At 35.5% G+C, this 18,076-nt stretch overlaps 1 protein-coding gene across 40 annotated transcripts in view; it reads left to right on the top strand.

The window, feature by feature from the left end:
• ank2b (ankyrin 2b, neuronal) overlaps window positions 1-18,076 on the top strand; it is a 155,770-nt gene that overhangs the window by 94,745 nt on the left and 42,949 nt on the right. For 26 of the 40 annotated variants that reach the window (XM_051115055.1, XM_051115052.1, XM_051115058.1 and 23 more), the window contains 18 exons: window positions 931-954; window positions 2,966-3,064; window positions 3,455-3,553; window positions 5,212-5,310; window positions 5,734-5,931; window positions 6,031-6,129; window positions 8,830-8,928; window positions 9,241-9,339; window positions 10,534-10,731; window positions 12,444-12,542; window positions 13,003-13,104; window positions 13,237-13,434; window positions 15,376-15,474; window positions 15,569-15,667; window positions 15,848-15,946; window positions 16,132-16,230; window positions 16,331-16,403; window positions 16,669-16,722. In XM_051115055.1, the coding sequence (XP_050971012.1) occupies window positions 931-954; window positions 2,966-3,064; window positions 3,455-3,553; window positions 5,212-5,310; window positions 5,734-5,931; window positions 6,031-6,129; window positions 8,830-8,928; window positions 9,241-9,339; window positions 10,534-10,731; window positions 12,444-12,542; window positions 13,003-13,104; window positions 13,237-13,434; window positions 15,376-15,474; window positions 15,569-15,667; window positions 15,848-15,946; window positions 16,132-16,230; window positions 16,331-16,403; window positions 16,669-16,722 (1,936 nt within the window). The remainder of the gene's footprint in view (window positions 1-930; window positions 955-2,965; window positions 3,065-3,454; window positions 3,554-5,211; window positions 5,311-5,733; window positions 5,932-6,030; window positions 6,130-8,829; window positions 8,929-9,240; window positions 9,340-10,533; window positions 10,732-12,443; window positions 12,543-13,002; window positions 13,105-13,236; window positions 13,435-15,375; window positions 15,475-15,568; window positions 15,668-15,847; window positions 15,947-16,131; window positions 16,231-16,330; window positions 16,404-16,668; window positions 16,723-18,076) is intronic. The other 14 variants (XM_051115088.1, XM_051115056.1, XM_051115090.1 and 11 more) reach the window with 6 other exon arrangements.

The following is an 18,076-nucleotide window of genomic DNA, read 5'->3' as shown; positions in this document are numbered from 1 at the left end:
ATCTACTTACCCATTACTCTATTTTATCAGTTGTAAAAACATTCACTTCTTAGTGTATATCATAGCTGTCTGTAAATAAGCAGAAGCAGCATGCACTTGCAAAATGAATGTGCACAGACGCGCAGCCTACATTTGCGTGAAAGTGTGCATGCTTGTCTGTTGTGTGCGGAGTGTTTGGGTTTGAGACTGAATGTTGTTTTTTTTTTTGGGAAATGCTAATAGAGGTATTTATTTTTCTTAAAAAATGGCCAGTGGGTTGTTCTATAAGTGGTGTTTTAATTTTAGTTCAAAGAAGAACATGCAGCATTCAGAATGTTTTTGATGATGAGAAATGTGCCAGTTTAATTTTAGTTTTAGTTTCAAACCAATGGTGAAGTGAATCATTTAAAAATGTTTTAGACATTTGTTGGCTTAAATAGCATATGAAATGTTAATATTAATGTATCACTGTTATCAAGTTTTAATATAGTCTAATTTACAATATTTCACCTATAGATTACTATACGTATATATGTATACGTATATAAAACATATAATATGTTTTGGTAGTAGTCCTGTCTTTTGATAGCTATGAATAGCTATCACACAAAAGTAAGTTCTTGAGCCAAGACCACCATAAAACTACTGTATTCACAAGAGTATGTTTTACAAGCGTTAATTATTTTGCAGCTGAAAGTGGTAATAGGAGGTATTACTGAAATAATGTGCTCTAAGTGGTCATGTAAACTAATACCGTTTGTCATCTCATGGGAGTTAGTATACCTTTGAGAATGGGTTTCTGTTGGCAGCCTGGATAATAGATATGGTCTCTCAGAGAAAAATGAAGACCTCTTGCTTCTCTGGCAGAATTTGCATGCAGCCCTATCAACCCTAAATGTGTTTGAGTGGAATATAACAAGCCTATTTCCTTCCCTGTTTTTGCTGCAACAGATGATGGTCAATAGGACAACTGAGGTAGAGATATTTATCTAGTTCCTCATTATTGGCAAATAAAAACTATTGATTTATTGCATTCATTTCTGATCCACTTTTTGGCATGTAGAATTGAGCTTTTTTGTTCGTTAACTCAGCATTTTTAGTTCTTTTGAACTTTGCATGGCTGGTTAGTCTCATTCACAGCATCATCCAAGCCCCTTTGTATATGTCACATCAGAAATTTTATTTGTAAAATGGAATGAGAATGTTTTTAAGTTATATCCGGTGTCGTGATTGCTGCTGATGTTTAATTTGAGCTACTATAATCGGAGACGGGCTGAAAAGTCAATAATCCAGACAGTGTCTGTCCTCCTAACATCTATAATCTGAATTAATATTTCAGCCTTTACCTACAGTCAGTTTTAAGTTGCAAGGGCACTTTAACATAACAAGTGTTAATGCAAAAGTACTGCATGCTTAGCTGAGAGGAAATTTCACGCTTAGTAGCTTAGTACTGTAAATGCTTTATGCAAAAAAAAAAGAGAATTAGCAGTCTTTTAAAATTCATTGGTCTCTAATATATTTAATACAAATATTCAAGACAAGTGCACAACACTGTCCTATATTGGCTTTGCTTGCTGCCTTTATTGAAATATATCCAAGTCTAGGGAAGCCAGTCACATGGCTTTAATGAAATGGCCATTTATTTCATTACTTTTACCTAAAGGTCAAATAGACCCCAGTGGCATGAATTTGCCTTTCAACAACAATTGCTTGTCTCCCAGCACGCATTAGTGTGATTGCATTAAGCTCTTTAGTAATATAATATATATAGCTTGTGCTAAGAGGGATTAATCATTCTTTTTCAACATCCATACATCCACCAAAAATAATGTTTTAATGTTTGCAGGTGACATATAAATTCTTAAACTGTTGTTGCTATGATGTTTTGATATGATTATGCATTTTATTGATATTATTGATGGAATGATTATGTGATATACAGCTGGATGTATGAATGCTAACAGCACAATGCAATATTATACGTGTTACAAAAGTATGTTCAAAATCAAGGTTTTGTAGTTAGTGTTTATAATTCTGTACTTCGAAATCAGATTTCTTTCATCTTTGCGGGCGATTTGCTGTTTGCAAAGTTTTTATTAGGTTTTAATGTAATTAGGTTTTAATGTAATTATCCGCTGCACCGCATGCTGCATCGCATTTTTGATTTTGCACCAGCTTTGAACGTGTTTCACACAGTCAATATATTCTTCACACTTTTGTAAATGATGTTTTCACATTAAATCGGACCGTGACTTTCAGAATGGGAAGGTAAGGCAAGAATTTCACATATTCAAACTCCTCTACAATCTTTACCTTCTTATAGTCCAGACATGATTTTATTACTGATATTATCTGCATACTGCACTTTTGTTTTTTTGATACCTTTGTTTTCTTTGGTGTTATTCATTGATTATGTTCCTCTTGTTTCCATTATACTAAAACTGTATGTCATCTGAAATTTTGTCATGTTCTGTTAACAATGTCTTATTTTAAGTTTATTTATTTGTAGATTTTAGCACATTTTTTGTTTGCATGCCTGTGTCTAGGAGTCAACCTCTCTTAAAGTTTATATGTGTATGTTTATGTATGTGTTAGTTGTCAAAATTCAAGTTTAAGGTTTCTTTTCAGACTTCTTCACATGGGACCAAAGCTGCCCTTGAGGCAACAATGAGCTCAATCCGTTTCCATAACTGTCCATTTTATGTTTATGTGACACTACATGTGATTTCTGCATGCTAATATAGTATATTAAAACAAAATAAAGTCAGGGTTGCAGTTTAAGTTGAAGATGGCACTAATTGCAGATCTGAAACCAGCTTTTTAATTGCAAGTTAACATGGTTGTATAGGCGAGGTTAGCTGTTTTCAGATCTGTATTTATTGACAGCTTGACTCTAAAGCATGGTAGGAATGTTGGCTTATACCTCATGTTTTTTTATTTTATTTTTTTTCTTGTGTCCCGTCCCCTTTCTTGATTCTTTTTGTAGAGTGGATTCACACCGTTGCATATTGCTGCTCACTATGGAAACGTAAATGTCGCAACACTGCTCCTCAATCGAGGGGCTGCTGTGGACTTCACTGCAAGGGTGAGTGTTTACAGCATTTACAGGTTGACTTGCTCAAGCACTTGTATTTAATATTAAAACTGCTTCAGAATAGCACAATAAGATGCAATACACAAACTAAGATTTTAAGAAGTGCTAAATAGTCATTGTAAATTATTTTTGCATGAACCTGATGAGAGTTGAGACCAAAGTTAACAATTATCTAAAATTATATAGTTATGGAAATTATTTTATTTTAGTTTTTTTATGTTGTTGTTGTTGTTGGACAAGGCAAAGCTCACGATTCTACATTAGATAAAAAAAAAAACATCAATTATAGATGATGAATAAGATGATTCTCAACTTTTAAGTAATTTCTAAAGACAACATATTGAATGCTTTTTTTTATATTTGTTTCTTTTTTCTCTACAGAATGGGATCACGCCACTACATGTTGCATCTAAGAGGGGAAACACTAATATGGTTCATCTGCTGTTGGACAGAGGGGCTCAGATTGATGCCAAAACAAGGGTTAGTAACAATTAGTTATGACTTTAGTTTTGTACATACCTTATACACGTCTAAGATGAGTCTGATATGAACAAGTTGTCAGTTAGCAAAAAAAAAAAAATAATAATAATAAAATTGCAATGCTTAGAACTAATTTATAAATTTATTTTTATGTTTTGTAAAAGTTGCTCTTAAATGTGTAATCAACTTCATATCAGACTACTTAATAAACAGTAAAAATTACCTATTGAAAAGAAGTAACTCTCTCCCATTTGCTAATGGCAGTTGTTAACACTTAACTAAATGCTATAACAGTCTGAAACTGCCAAGCTCTGATGTGTTGACTGAGTGTTGTACATCCCAATTTCAGTTACTGACAAATTATTGTGAGCTCCCATTTGAGAATGTTTCCAATCATCATATAGAGAATGGGCGTGGCAAAAGTACAATGATTGAAAACTCAAGTCGAAGGCAGGGAATGGATGACCAGTTTATAACAGGGCTAACACAGACAAACACATATGTTTACACATAAACACACATCCAATCTAGAGGCAAATTGGTGTCACCAGTTCCCCTGACTTGAATATAGGCGTGTGCGATATGACGATTTTTGATCGTGGACGATAAAAATGTCTCCACGATCTGCTTTTGGAGAAATATCGTAGTATCGTGCTATTCTATCAGCTGCTGTTCTGGCGTCTCAATGTACCGTACAAAGCAATATACATTCACATCGGTGGTAACCCACAGGACACTGCACTTATTCACAATCACAAAAGTACATTATTTGCTTTAAAGCCTTGCCGGTTAAACATTTCATATGTGTGCTGTTCAAGTGCACGTACATCTGAAGTGCTCGCAAACAAAAGTCAAATAGCACCTAATTTTTGCCATATCGCCCACCCCTACTTGCATGTCTTTGGATTATGCAGAAAACCAGAGCACCTGAAGAAAACTTATGTCAACACAGGGAAAACATGCAAAATCAACACAGAAAGGCCTACTGGCTCAGTCTGTACTTGAACTGGGAACCTCTATTAATTAAAAGTCTCAGTCCAATAAGCAGTCAGAAATCTTTAAAGCACATGTTACATGCATCGTTATAATTATTATTACATCATAGACTTTTTTTTGCCAAAATATTATTCATAAATAATATAAAACAAATATAATGTGCATTTATAGATTAAAATTTAGATAATTTTTTTTGCCTGATTTGAAAACTAAATATTAGGGGAGGCCATAATTCCCATGTGCAGTCACCAGTAATGATGAGTCACTGTAGCTGAGTGTGTGTGTATGTGTTTGGTCTGATTAAAGCCATGACCGGCTGTGTTCTTCTTCAGATTTTGACTGCAGTGTGGAGTCCAGCTGGTTGTGTTCTGTCCCTTTTTTCTGCAGTCTCCCTCCTGCAGTGTCTGATGTATCATCCTACACACACACACACACCCCTTTCAGGCTCTGTTGTTACTGACTTCAGCAGTGCTTTTTATGTGCTATAAGCAATGATGAATACACTTGAGTATAAAAGACACAGAAGAGAGAATATGATTGAGTGTTTAGGTTTTAAGGAGGATGTATATAACACATCCCATTTCAGAGGTGTTTCAAGTTCCAAAGTGCTTTGTAATGAAATTACTGATGAGACCCTTATGATGAGAGTGTCTGTGTTGCAGGACGGCCTCACACCTTTACACTGCGCAGCAAGAAGTGGGCATGACACAGCAGTGGAGCTCTTATTGGAGAGAGGAGCCCCTATGCTGGCCAGAACCAAGGTAGCTATCAAAATGAGGACTCGAAATGAGGACTTTTATCATATAACATGCTATTGTATAATAATAAATATACATTTTGCAAATTAACTGTAAAGGTAAAAATGCAAAGTTGTATGTTACTGTTTGAAATTACACCATAATACCTGAATTACTAAGTAATACCTGTTATAGCTTTACATATCTATCCCTTCCCATAACATGACACTTTGTATACACTGCAACATTTGCAAAGACATGTAATAAAACTACCACTGTAATCACCAAAGCTGTCAACACTGTAAGCAGTGCAACATCTAATGGTGTATAGTCACTGCATGCAGGTATGACTTTGGAGCAATCACTTGTCCACGGCAAAAAAAAATGCCACTTTGTGTCAATGATAAAGTTATTTTCTTCATTTCAATTTACCCTTGTTCTGTCTAGAACGGTTTATCTCCACTCCACATGGCAGCGCAGGGTGACCATGTGGAGTGTGTCAAACACCTGCTGCAGCATAAAGCACCTGTTGATGATGTCACACTGGACTACCTGACAGCCCTCCATGTTGCCGCCCACTGTGGTCACTACAGAGTTACCAAACTTCTACTAGACAAGAGAGCCAACCCGAATGCTCGAGCATTGGTACGTGCATTCTTCTTATTATGAGTGTTGTTTCCTCCAGTTTGTGTAAAGCTTTTTATAATCTTACACCGTTTTCTTACTGGTTGTTTCTTTTTTTAGAACGGTTTCACTCCTCTACATATTGCCTGTAAGAAAAACAGAGTCAAAGTGATGGAACTCTTAATCAAGTATGGAGCATTCATTCAAGCTATTACTGAGGTATGAGCACACATAATAGCAACATAGAGGTATTTTGTCTCATTTGAGTATGTGTGTGTGTGTGTGTGTGTGTGTTATACAATTTCAGTGATTTATTCAGTTCAGTGATTTGCCACAATCTTCATTAAGCCTGCATAGAATCTGTGCAGAATTTCTCAGAAAGCCCTGCAGTTCTCTTTCATAGGTTCACTCAAATGGCATTAGTGTCAGTGGCACTTCTGATTTTGTGCACTGTGACAACTTTTGAATTAAAGTGCTTTGCTCTCAGCTCACTTCCTTTTTAAGGAAGGAACGGAGATCAGTAACTGCCTGGTTGTAATTTGCGTCCAATGCATAGACCACTTTCTAGATTTCCGTAATGAGTTATTGATATCTTCGAAGTAGCTGTTTTCAAATCGTATCACTAATCCGGCTTCTGACTTTACCACCATCGTGGGTTTAGTGGAGCATGGTTTTATGGATATTTCAGAGGAACAGATGCCGGTGGCTTATTTCTCACTGTCGTTTGACCTATCTTGTAAATCAAAACCTACCTTCTGGACATCCTTATAGATGTGGGTAAAGGGGCTGGTCTGATCCCTGAGGCGGTCAAACAGCTCTGGTGTGCGACTGATCTGGTGCTTTAAGTTACAAATCATATGGTTTGCACAATCAGTCTCTCCGTGCCAGGTTTGTTTATGACAAAGAGGCATCTGTGGCTCAATCTCTCAGAGATTTAAGAGAAGGAGAAGACCTTTTTGCTCAACCCTCCTGCCAAGCATCTCCGGATGTGCTTTTCTGCAACATGGTCAGGGCTGTCATCAAGAAATATCACATGGCAAAGCAGCAATCACCTAAGTTCAAGCAGTTCATTCCCTTACAAATGGTTTGAGAGCTTGCAGTGTCTGCAGGTTGTTCTCGTGGTTTTCTCCAGTGTCATAAAGAGGAGCAGAAAAGTGTTGATATTGTCTGCCTTCCCCATCAGAAATGCTGGGGTGTGCGTCCCCACCCGACAGCACACCAGTGACCACATATTGGCCAATGACCTGGCTGTTAAGTTTTCCCGGCTTTAGTTTAAGAAAATTATCCCTGACCTAATGGTGAGGAAAAGGAAGGCAAACCCCAGGAGTTGTGCCTCATCTCATATGCCTGTGATGTTGTGTTTTCATCAAGCAATGCACTGATTATTCATGCTGGGTTCAGGGTCTTGTCAAAACATTTTTTACACCCCTCATGACACAGTTAGAGACGTTGTAGGCTCTCTCCCTCCAGCACATTCTCATGTGATTCGTATCACCTCATTTAGGCTCAGATGTTCGCTTGGCCATCCAGAGCCCCATGTTACAGGCTTCAGTGACAGCATCTGACACCTCTCTCTTTCTGCCAGCATGGAGGCAAATTTGCTGTTGTGGGTTTTTAGAAGTTCTTATGCAGCTTCTCATCCCTACTAAGGCAACAACGGTTGCATACATAACCAAGATGGTTCCCACAGAATTCAAACGCAAAGTTTTTATTAAAGTTACTAATAAAAGTTTTGTTTTAGCTTTGTTCAATGTATTTACCACAGTCTGAAGAATTCCATAGATTTTTCCACAATCAGCAAAGAAAAATATAGGTCCAGAACTGCAGGTGCATCTCAATAAATTAGAATGTCGTGGAAAAGTTCATTTATTTAAGTAATTCAACTCAAATTGTGAAACTTGTGTATTAAATAAATTCAGTGCACACATACTGAAGTAGTTTAGGTCTTTAAAGTCTTTGGCTCACATTTAACAAAAACCCACCAATTCACTATCTCAACAAATTAGAATATGGTGACATGCCAATCAGCTAATCAACTCAAAACACCTGCAAAGTTTTCCTGAGCCTTTAAAATGGTCTCTCAGTTTGGTTCACTAGGCTACACAATCATGGGGAAGACTGCTGATCTGACAGTTGTCCAGAAGACAATCATTGACACCTTTCACAAGTACAGTAAGCCACAAACATTCATTGCCAAAGAAGCTGGCTGTGAGTGGAAGAAAAAGATTCACAACCAACCGAGAGAACCGCAGCCTTGAGAGGCTTGACAAGCAAAATCGATTCAAGAATTTGGGTGAACTTCCATGCCACGCCGAATTGAGGCAGTAATTAAAGCTAAAGGAGCCCCTACCAAGTATTAAGTTACATGTACAGTAAATGAACATACTTTCCAGAAGGCCAACAATTCACTAAAAATGTTTTTTTTTTTTTTTTTTTTTTTTTTTTGGTCTTATGAAGTATTCTAATTGTTGAGATTGAATGGGTTAATTGGGTGAATGGTGGGTTTTTGTTAAATGTGAGCCAAAATCATCACAATTAAAAAACCAAAGACTTAAACTACTTCAGTCTGTGTGCATTGAATTTATTTAATACATGAATTTCACAATTTGAGTTGAATTACTGAAATAAATGAACTTTTCCACGACATTCTAATTTATTGAGATGCACCTGTAAATAAATCTGGTTTTGGTCTATTCATTTTATTGATTTACTGTATACTGCATATCAATATAATCACAATACAAATATATACTGTATAATTAATATAATAGTAATATTCATATCTGCATGTTTTGCGTATATTTGTGGAAACATTTAGTAGATGATGTGTGTTGATGATTTATTTGACTGAGATAATTATGCTTATGTTGTTGTCATCTCCCTCCCTCCCTCCTTCCCGCTCTCTCTCTCTCTTTCTAGTCTGGTCTCACGCCAATCCACGTGGCAGCCTTCATGGGTCACCTTAACATTGTTCTTTTACTACTGCAGAATGGAGCTTCCCCTGATGTTAGCAACATAGTGAGTAAACAGTGAACTGTCTGTCTTCCATCATGGAACCTTATAAGTGGCTAATGTGGAATGTTTTGCATAGGCACAGACACAGCATGGCTCACACATTGCAATAAAACTATGCATAAATATATATATTTATTAATATTAATCAGTATACTGAATGGAATTTAACAGGATTATTAGGATGCCTATGCCTACCTTTTGAAATGGGCTTTGTGTTGCAAGTCAATTATTTAAACCATGAAGCTTCAGCTAAGAAAAAGGCTAGAAATCCCTGGCCTAGAGCATTTAATAAACACCCTCTTTATTCTGTCTCAGCGTGGAGAGACTGCTTTGCACATGGCTGCCCGTGCTGGACAGATGGAAGTTGTTCGCTGTCTTCTGAGGAATGGAGCCATGGTGGATGCAAGAGCAAGGGTAAGACAAAGGCATTCTTCAATACTGTATGTGTTCTCTTAATATTTCTTCTCTTAATAATTGTGCAATCCTTCTGTTTCATTAGAGGGGAAATAGTTCAACTGTATTACACTGTCAAAATTAGTGGGCAACTACTATAAGCTTTTAAGGGTTTATGAGAGCAGGGTGGCCAAAGGCTGATAAAATGTGGATATTTAGCCCATATATAATACAATTTAATGACAACAAAAGAGACATACGTGAAACTGCTGAAATTCAACTTGAAACTTTACCACAGTATACTACCAGTCAAAAGTTTTAACAGTAGGATTTTTAATGTTTTTTAAAAAAGGCTCTTCTGCACACAAAGTCTGCATATATTTGATCCAAAGTACAGCAAAACAATCAAATTTTGAAAGATTTTAACTATTTAAAATATTTGAATATATTTTTAAATTTATTCCTGTGATTTATTCCTGTGATTTCAAAGCTGAATTTTAGCATTACTCCAGTCACATGATCCTTCAGAAATCATCCTAATATTCTGATTCGCTGGTTTAAAAAAAAAAAAAAAAACATTTATCATTTTTATTATGTTGAAAACAACTGAGTATATTTTTTTCAGGTTTCTTTGATGAATTGAAGGTTCAGAAGAACAGCATTTATCTGAAATGAAAATCTTTTGTGACATTTTAAATGTCTGTATCACTTTTGATTAATTTAAAGCATTCTTGCTAAATAAAAGTATTAATTTCATTCCCAAATAAATAAATAAATCAAATAAATAAACAAAAAATAAAACATTATTCTGACTCCAAGCTTTTGAATGGTATAGTGTATAATATTTCAGATAAATACTGGTCTTTGGATCTTTCTGTTCATCAAAGGATCCTGAGAAAATGTACTCAGCTTTTTTATGTATTGATAGTAATAATAATCATGATAATAATCATAATAAATGTTTCTTGAACAGCAAATCAGCAATATCAGAATGATTTCTGAAGGATGATTTAAATAGTAAAAATATTTACCATTATTACTGCTTTTGCTCTATTTTGGATCAAATAAATGCAGGCTTGGTGAGCAGAAGAGGATTCTGAGGAGAAAAAAGAGGAGAAAAAAATTAAAATCTTACCGTTTAAAAAAATTTGACTGGTAGTGTACCTGTGCTTGTGTAAAGAAATGTTATCTAATGTCATTCTTCTCACTCATCAGGAGGACCAGACTCCGCTTCACATTGCATCTCGTCTGGGTAAAACAGAGATTGTCCAGCTCCTGCTACAACACATGGCTCATCCAGATGCAGCAACCAATAATGGTTACACCCCCCTTCATATCGCTGCACGCGAGGGACATCTGGATGTTGCTTCAGTGTTGTTGGAGGCTGGTGCTTCCCACTCTTTACCTACCAAGGTCAGTGATAGCCAGAAATAAACAGTATAGACCAGTATCAGTGTGGTCATAAGTTTACGTTAACCTTGCAGTTTACATCCTTGTAGTGATGTGTCTGTTTAAGCATAAAAGAATAATTGCACCGTTTGTAATAGCTGAGTCACTTGTCTTATTCTTGATCTTAAAATCTTAGGTGAAAAATCAAAGGTGTCAAATATATAGGTGATGCCGGAAGTTATTTTCTTGTGGATTCTATGTAAACATCTGCTATGTGAGCTAGTTAATTCATGGCATTATTAAAAAAAATGCTACCTTATATCCCATTATTATTAAGATAATTAACATTTTTTTAGATTCTGCTAGAGGTGTATGTGAACTTATGACCACAACTGTCAAAACGTCTTGTGAATCAGCATCCAAAGTATGCTTGTCATTTCATTATAATGTGTTCTAGTAAGTAAAGTTATGAATCAGTGGTATAATGGTAATACTGGGAAATTATTGCAGAATAATCAGTGATTATTAAGCACTATTACAGTTGCTCTTAATACAGGTGTGCAACTATATTAAGTTTGCCACGCATAACCATAGTTTCAAGTATTATTAATTATTATAACTATTATTAACAGTAACTATAGATATAGTTATTGAAATATAGTGGTTATCATTACTGCCATTAAACTGAGTTAATGTGGTATTAGTCCACATTAACTAGACAGTAGTATTCACCTTATTTTACAATACGGAAGTAAGCTGTTTTCTGGTAATGTGTTAGACGTCCGGTTCATAGGAAATAACGAGAAGAATATTGAAGTGCAGTAAACGGTAACACAGTTTGCACTACAAACCAGTGTGTTCATAATTAAGATAATATATTAAAATGATATGGTAAGACAAACCAGTTTGCAATATCAAGCAGCAAAACAAGCTTTTTGTGCAGCTAAAAATAGCTGAAAGTGGATGAGACCGGAAGTCAGACACAAAAAAATTACAAATGGCTGCACCCACTCATAGGGGAAAAATAAGGTGGATATTCAGATTCCTCTGTATAAGGACTCACTGTCTCCCCCTGCTGACAGTACAAAAAACTACAGAACATTTGAATCATCTAGCTTCAGTTCACTAGGCCCAGGGCAAAATTAAAGCTGTGTGCCCAGCCTCTATACTCTCATCTATCTCAAAATATATTTAGTATGCCCATCTCATCACAGGGCCTAGGGCAGTTTTCCACCCAACAGTATTTTAGCTGACAGGAAAATGAATTGTAATAATGTAACAGTACTTCATTTTTTGATTATTAGATTTTAATTATTTTCTGTTCGTAACGTTTATACTAATTGCATATTTTTATTCTGTATAATGTAATCTACATCCACCCTGCTAAAAAAAAGCAAAACAATACAAACCATTACAAAATTCCTAATGTTTTCTACTACAAATACCATTACAAACATTACTAAGCATCAACTATTAACTACTAAAACCATTAAAACATGGATTCCTGTAGTGCATTTTGGGACATATTCCATTAGGATTTTGTAGTTTTAACAAGCCACCAATAAAAGGTGACATTACCAGTAGAGACTATTGTAGTTTCCTTTATAACTGGTAAAACCATTACAAATTCTCTGATGGTTTCTACTGGGGTTTTTTTCAGCAGGGCAGTTAGGTTAGTATGTTTGTTTGACAAGGATTAATTGGTTTATCTGTATTCTGCATTTAAATATTTACAGAAAGGGTTCACGCCTTTACATGTGGCATCAAAATATGGTAGCCTGGACGTGGCAAAACTACTTCTGCAGCGGCGGGCACCCCCTGACTGTGCTGGGAAGGTAGGCACAAGTAAACTGAACTGATCTGTTTTTGAAACACTGTTGTAAATTGTAGAGCAAGACAAAATGATTAAGTGCATTTGCCAAGTGCAAATATTTACAGAACTGGTTGGTTGTAGCCTAATTCATAGAATTTTTGGGATGTTGTTTAAAAGAAATACATTGAGGCTATGTTGACTGCAAGAGTACTGGTAAGCATTGTTTCACTTACTGATAACATTATGTTAAGAAAAGGAAACAACATTGTTTTCTTCCTTTTTTCTTTAATAAGGAACCAGATTTTGTTGGCTCTCGAGCTTGCACTCTAATATAGATGATAACCTTCAAATTTAACATGCTATAACAATCCCTGTTAACATTGCTTTTTCATCAAATGTTCCATGTGTCATCAAGTTTGATTTAATGCTTTTGCAATGCTAACAGTTCTCCCTTAATCATGTTGCACTGACCATCATCCCAGCAGAATGGTCTTACTCCTCTACATGTCGCTGCTCACTATGATAACCAGAAGGTGGCGCTCCTGCTTTTGGACAAAGGGGCATCTCCCCATGCCACAGCCAAGGTGAGATGTCATCTTTAAGTATGTATGACAGTGAATATGTGAATTTTATTTCACGTTTCTTTTTTACTTTAGCTAATTCTCTGTAGCTTCATCAGATTATCTGTGATTTGTATCTTTTCTTTATTTATGTAGAATGGATACACTCCCCTTCATATAGCAGCAAAAAAGAATCAAATGGAAATAGCTACTACACTCCTGCAGTATGGAGCCGAGACCAACATCCAGACTAAACAGGGTGTGATGCCGCTCCATCTGGCTTCTCAGGAGGGACACAGTGAGATGGCAGCTCTACTTCTGCAAAGAGGAGCTAATGTCAATGCACCCACTAAGGTGAATAACAATGAAAAACCTCCAAATCAGTCAAAATATCAAATAAATGCAATCATTAAAAAAAAAGAGTATTTTATAAAGTATTTTAAAAACATTGAATGATCATTGAATATGCTTTCCATTACTTTGACAAATAATGAAATGAAATATCTTTTGTGTTTCCATTCTTTCGAAACACTGTCACAATAAATTCAATGATATTTGAAATAATACAAAGATACAAAATAGAATAACCACTGAATCCAGTGGAATAATTTACATGGGACCTATTATGCAACAATCACTTCTATAAGGTGTTTGAATACAGTTGTTTGGCTGCAGTGTGTGAAAAAAAAAGCCTGTAATGGTAAAAATCCACCAACTCATTTTTTATAATCCCAATTAATTATAAACAGTCTCTCAGAACAAGCAATTTTAGATTCTCCCTACATACATGTCATCGTAGGGAAAAAGTCCCACCCATTTTGACGAGCCGTGAGGGAGACACAACATTACTGGAGATATACAATATCAGCACCAAAGAAGCATTTCAAGAGTTGTGTTTTCTGATGCACCAACGAACACAGGAGTTTCCATAAGCTTCCTCCATCTGAGCCACTAAGGACATTGTGATTCAATTTCATTATCGATGAAACATGTTTAGAGATCAATACCGACGGTTTGTGCACGAACGTCAGTTCCAGACAAAGTATATATCATGTGTTTTACAAAGTGCTTTTCTGAAAGCACTTCTTGGCACTCTGTGAGGCTTATGTTGCTAAAGCTACGGTACCATTGTCTCTGCCTGTTTTCACTGATGTTGTTTGCTCTGCTGACCCTCATACCATGACAGTTGTTTGCGTTTGCATCTGTCGCTGATGAAAGTCTGGATGGTCCCTTTGGTCTTTGGTACTAAGAACTCAATGTCCATTTTTCCTAGAAACAAGCTGAAACGTGAACTCACAGCACACATTTCCATTATCTTTTTGACTGTCTGAGATGAGCTCTGGCGCAGAGAAACCCATGACATCACTGCATAGAATTGATGTTTAGATTGTGCTAGAGTAACAGAAGTTCAAGTTGTATTTATTGATGCAGCTGCAGAATGTGTTAAGTGACAGCAGTTTTCTGAAGTACTCCTGAGCCCATGTGGCTATATTTAGCACAGCAGCATGACTTATGCAAGGCCATCTGAAGGCTCAAAGGTCATGTACATTCACCTGAGGTGTCTTGCCTTGCCTTCAGGATTCCCTGAATCTTTTCATAATATTATGTGTGGTAGTTGGTGAAAGACCTAAATTCTTTGTGTTTGAAATTTTTGTCATGAAATTTGGCACAAAGTAATGAGACATGATCCAGCTTTGCTTGCAAAGACTGAAATGCTCCTTTTATACCCAACATGATATCCTCACTTATTAACTTTTTTAGACTGTTGCAGCCATGAAAATCAACATTTGGTTATATTTACAAAATAAAAGTTGGCCACTGAAAACATTGGAAATTTTTTTATTGTGCTTTAGTCAATGAAATAAAGGTCAAAGAGAAGAAACATATAGCATGTTTTTGATTTTATGGCATTTCTTAAAACGTCCCAACTTTTCTGGAATTGGGGTTGTATTTTTATCGTATTTTATTTGCAAAAGACAGCACCCGAATTGCTGGAGCATGAGCTCTTGAAGCTCTCCCGGGAAAAGAAATAACAATGGAACAAAGCAATACAATAATTGTGTGTATTTAAATGGTTTTATTCAGCTGTGATTTTAAAAGCCAGTTCTCTATTTAATCTGACCTCTTGATCAATGGATGTGGGTTGTGCATGACTTTTCTTGTTTACTGTTCGAGAATAGCCAAGGCCCAGACTATTATTAAGTTCTTAAATTTAGATTTTTTTGTGATGATGATCCTCAGCGCTGTTGTGTAAAGGTCTCTGGTTTGATTGGTTCATTTTTTATGTTTTCTCAGAGTGGGCTTACATCCCTTCATCTTGCTGCCCAGGAAGACAAAGTAGGTGTTGGTGAGATCTTAATTAAGCATGGTGCCAACGTTGACCAACAAACCAAAGTAAGAAAAGTATTATTATTATTATTATATCCCAAAATAGGACAATTTTCCTCAATAAATTTCACTAATGCTGACAATATGATATCTATTTCAGTTGGGATATACACCTCTTATCGTTGCCTGTCACTATGGAAATGCTAAGATGGTTAATTTTTTGTTGAAGAGTGGGGCAAGTGTCAATGCTAAAACAAAGGTATTTCATATTCTGTTATTTTTGTTTGTTTGTTTGTTTGTTTTTTAATCTTAATACAAAGACCATTTTATATTAAAATGAAAAATGCCACATGCAAAATGAGTGTAATATATTAATTAGACAAAAGATTGCAATGTGTTATGGGCATATCTTGAAATATAACATTTGCATTCTTGTCAGAATGGTTACACACCTCTACACCAGGCTGCACAACAAGGCAACACACATATTATTAACGTCTTACTCCAGCATGGAGCCAAACCCAATGCCGTCACTGTGGTGAGTAAATAAAAACACAGAATCAGGCAAACGTACTTACAAGTATTCCGATTAAGCATGTTTTTCATTAAAATCAGAATTGACCCTATTGACTTTAATACATGTTCCCCTGAAAAGATGAAAAACTTTTGAAAGAAAAAAAACAAAAAAGCATTAGCAAAGATATTATGTTCTTTACTCTGTAGAATGGAAACACTGCTCTTGCCATCGCACGTCGCCTTGGTTACATTTCTGTGGTTGACACATTAAGAGTAGTCACAGAGGAAATTATCACTACAACAACAGTAAGCTGACTCAAGAATATGCATTTATAAGAAGTTCATAAAATATATTCATTGTGGATTTTATCAGGATTAAAAAAAACACACATTTGTTTCTAAATAGACGGTGACAGAGAAACACAAGCTAAATGTGCCAGAGACCATGACAGAAGTCCTTGATGTGTCTGACGAAGAGGGTGAGTGTGACAAACAATTATTTTATTGCTTTATTATTTTATTTATTATTTTATTAAACTGGTGAATTTAATCAATCAATCAGTCAGTCAATTGCGACAGTGATAAAATCAATCTTATTTAAAAATTAATTTAAAAAAATCAATCACTCAATCCAGGATCATGGCAAGTCTAAAGTTTTCTCTTGTAATCTGCTGACAAGTTTTAGTTGTATATATTTTGGTGTGATTGGGTTTCTAATGTGTATTAATATGGAATTTTCTGCAGTTGCAAGGCAGGTAGATGATGGGGCTATGTCTGATGACTCTATTGATTTTGAAGGTATAGAGTGACAGAGCATGGATTTGGTGTGGTGTAATAACAACCTTTATAAATGATCTCGCAGGTTTTAATCATATGAATAATAGTTAAGAGGTGTGTGTGACATAATGAAATTGGTTAATTTTAAGTGTAAATTACTAAATGACTGTCTAACCTTTGCAGTGGTTAATGATGTAACTTAATGCTATGTATGGTTTTATTTTTGCTGATATTTCTGGGAATAGTAGTGTAGCCAATGAGTTTTAGCAGAATACTAAACTGGTGTATTTTTATAAGTTGAAAATAATGTCTGAAATGTGTGACAGTTAAAAAGGTAAAATAATCTCCAGTTGGAAGCTGTATAAAATGTAAAAACTGTAAAATGTGCACATGCAGACACAAAAGTGCAAAAGGCATGGCTGTGGCTTTTTGGCATTATATGTGTAAATATCAGCTTTTAGTTTGTCACATCCTGCGGGGTGTTTCATAAAAAAAGTTTACCAAATAAACCAGGCTTATTTTAGTTACTGTCTTACTGACTTACTGTCACTTGATTTGGCTCAGACTATTAATAACTATAATAATAATAATTTATGTATTTGTTTTAATATGTTTACGTTGTTTTGTTAAGTTTATTATATCGTATTAAAATTTCTTAATTTTTTATTTTTTTTTCACTGTTATGAGAGAGATTGTAATTCTAGAGATCCTTTTGGAATGTACAAAAAAAAAAATCTGTATACAAAATGTATACACCGTTGCAAATATTAGTCATTAATAAACCTTAAGTAATACACTAGCATATACTGTACAGCAGATGACGTCAAAGCTAAGAGACTAAAAAGTGACTAAAAGCACAGATATTTTAACTTTTAAGGGTGAAACTGAAAGTGTGAGGTGGATCACCTATAGTATCTTCTTTTTTGTTTTTGTTAATTATTTATTAATTATATTACATACTATGTGTTGTTTTTCCCATTGTTCCACACTCTAGGCAGCCAATATGCAACTGAAAGCCAAACTCCAATGTCGGTCTACAGTATGTCTTGCCTTTACTGTCAGCTCATTGGCTTTCAGCACAGGCTAGAGACACTGCCCCTGCTGGCCATACTGTGGCAGAACTGCTTCATTTAGATTAACCCTTGACTTTAATGCCCTAGAACTGCTTCAGTGTAGACTGCCATCATACCAAATCATAGAGGCTTTGCTGATGTATGCAGTCTTTACCAAATGTAAATGGACAGAATAAAGAATCCGTAAAGTAAAGATTGTGTGCATTTATGTGTGTATATGATGCTTCTCAGGTTTTTTTTCTCAAGGTCTCTAATGTTTTAATGTTTTAAAGTGTTTGTAGATACATATATGGAATTAGAGT

Source organism: Labeo rohita, chromosome 7, assembly GCF_022985175.1.
Source record: "Labeo rohita strain BAU-BD-2019 chromosome 7, IGBB_LRoh.1.0, whole genome shotgun sequence".
In the NCBI taxonomy this organism is placed as follows: Eukaryota; Metazoa; Chordata; class Actinopteri; order Cypriniformes; family Cyprinidae; genus Labeo; species Labeo rohita.
This window is presented reverse-complemented; position numbering and strand designations above follow the sequence as displayed.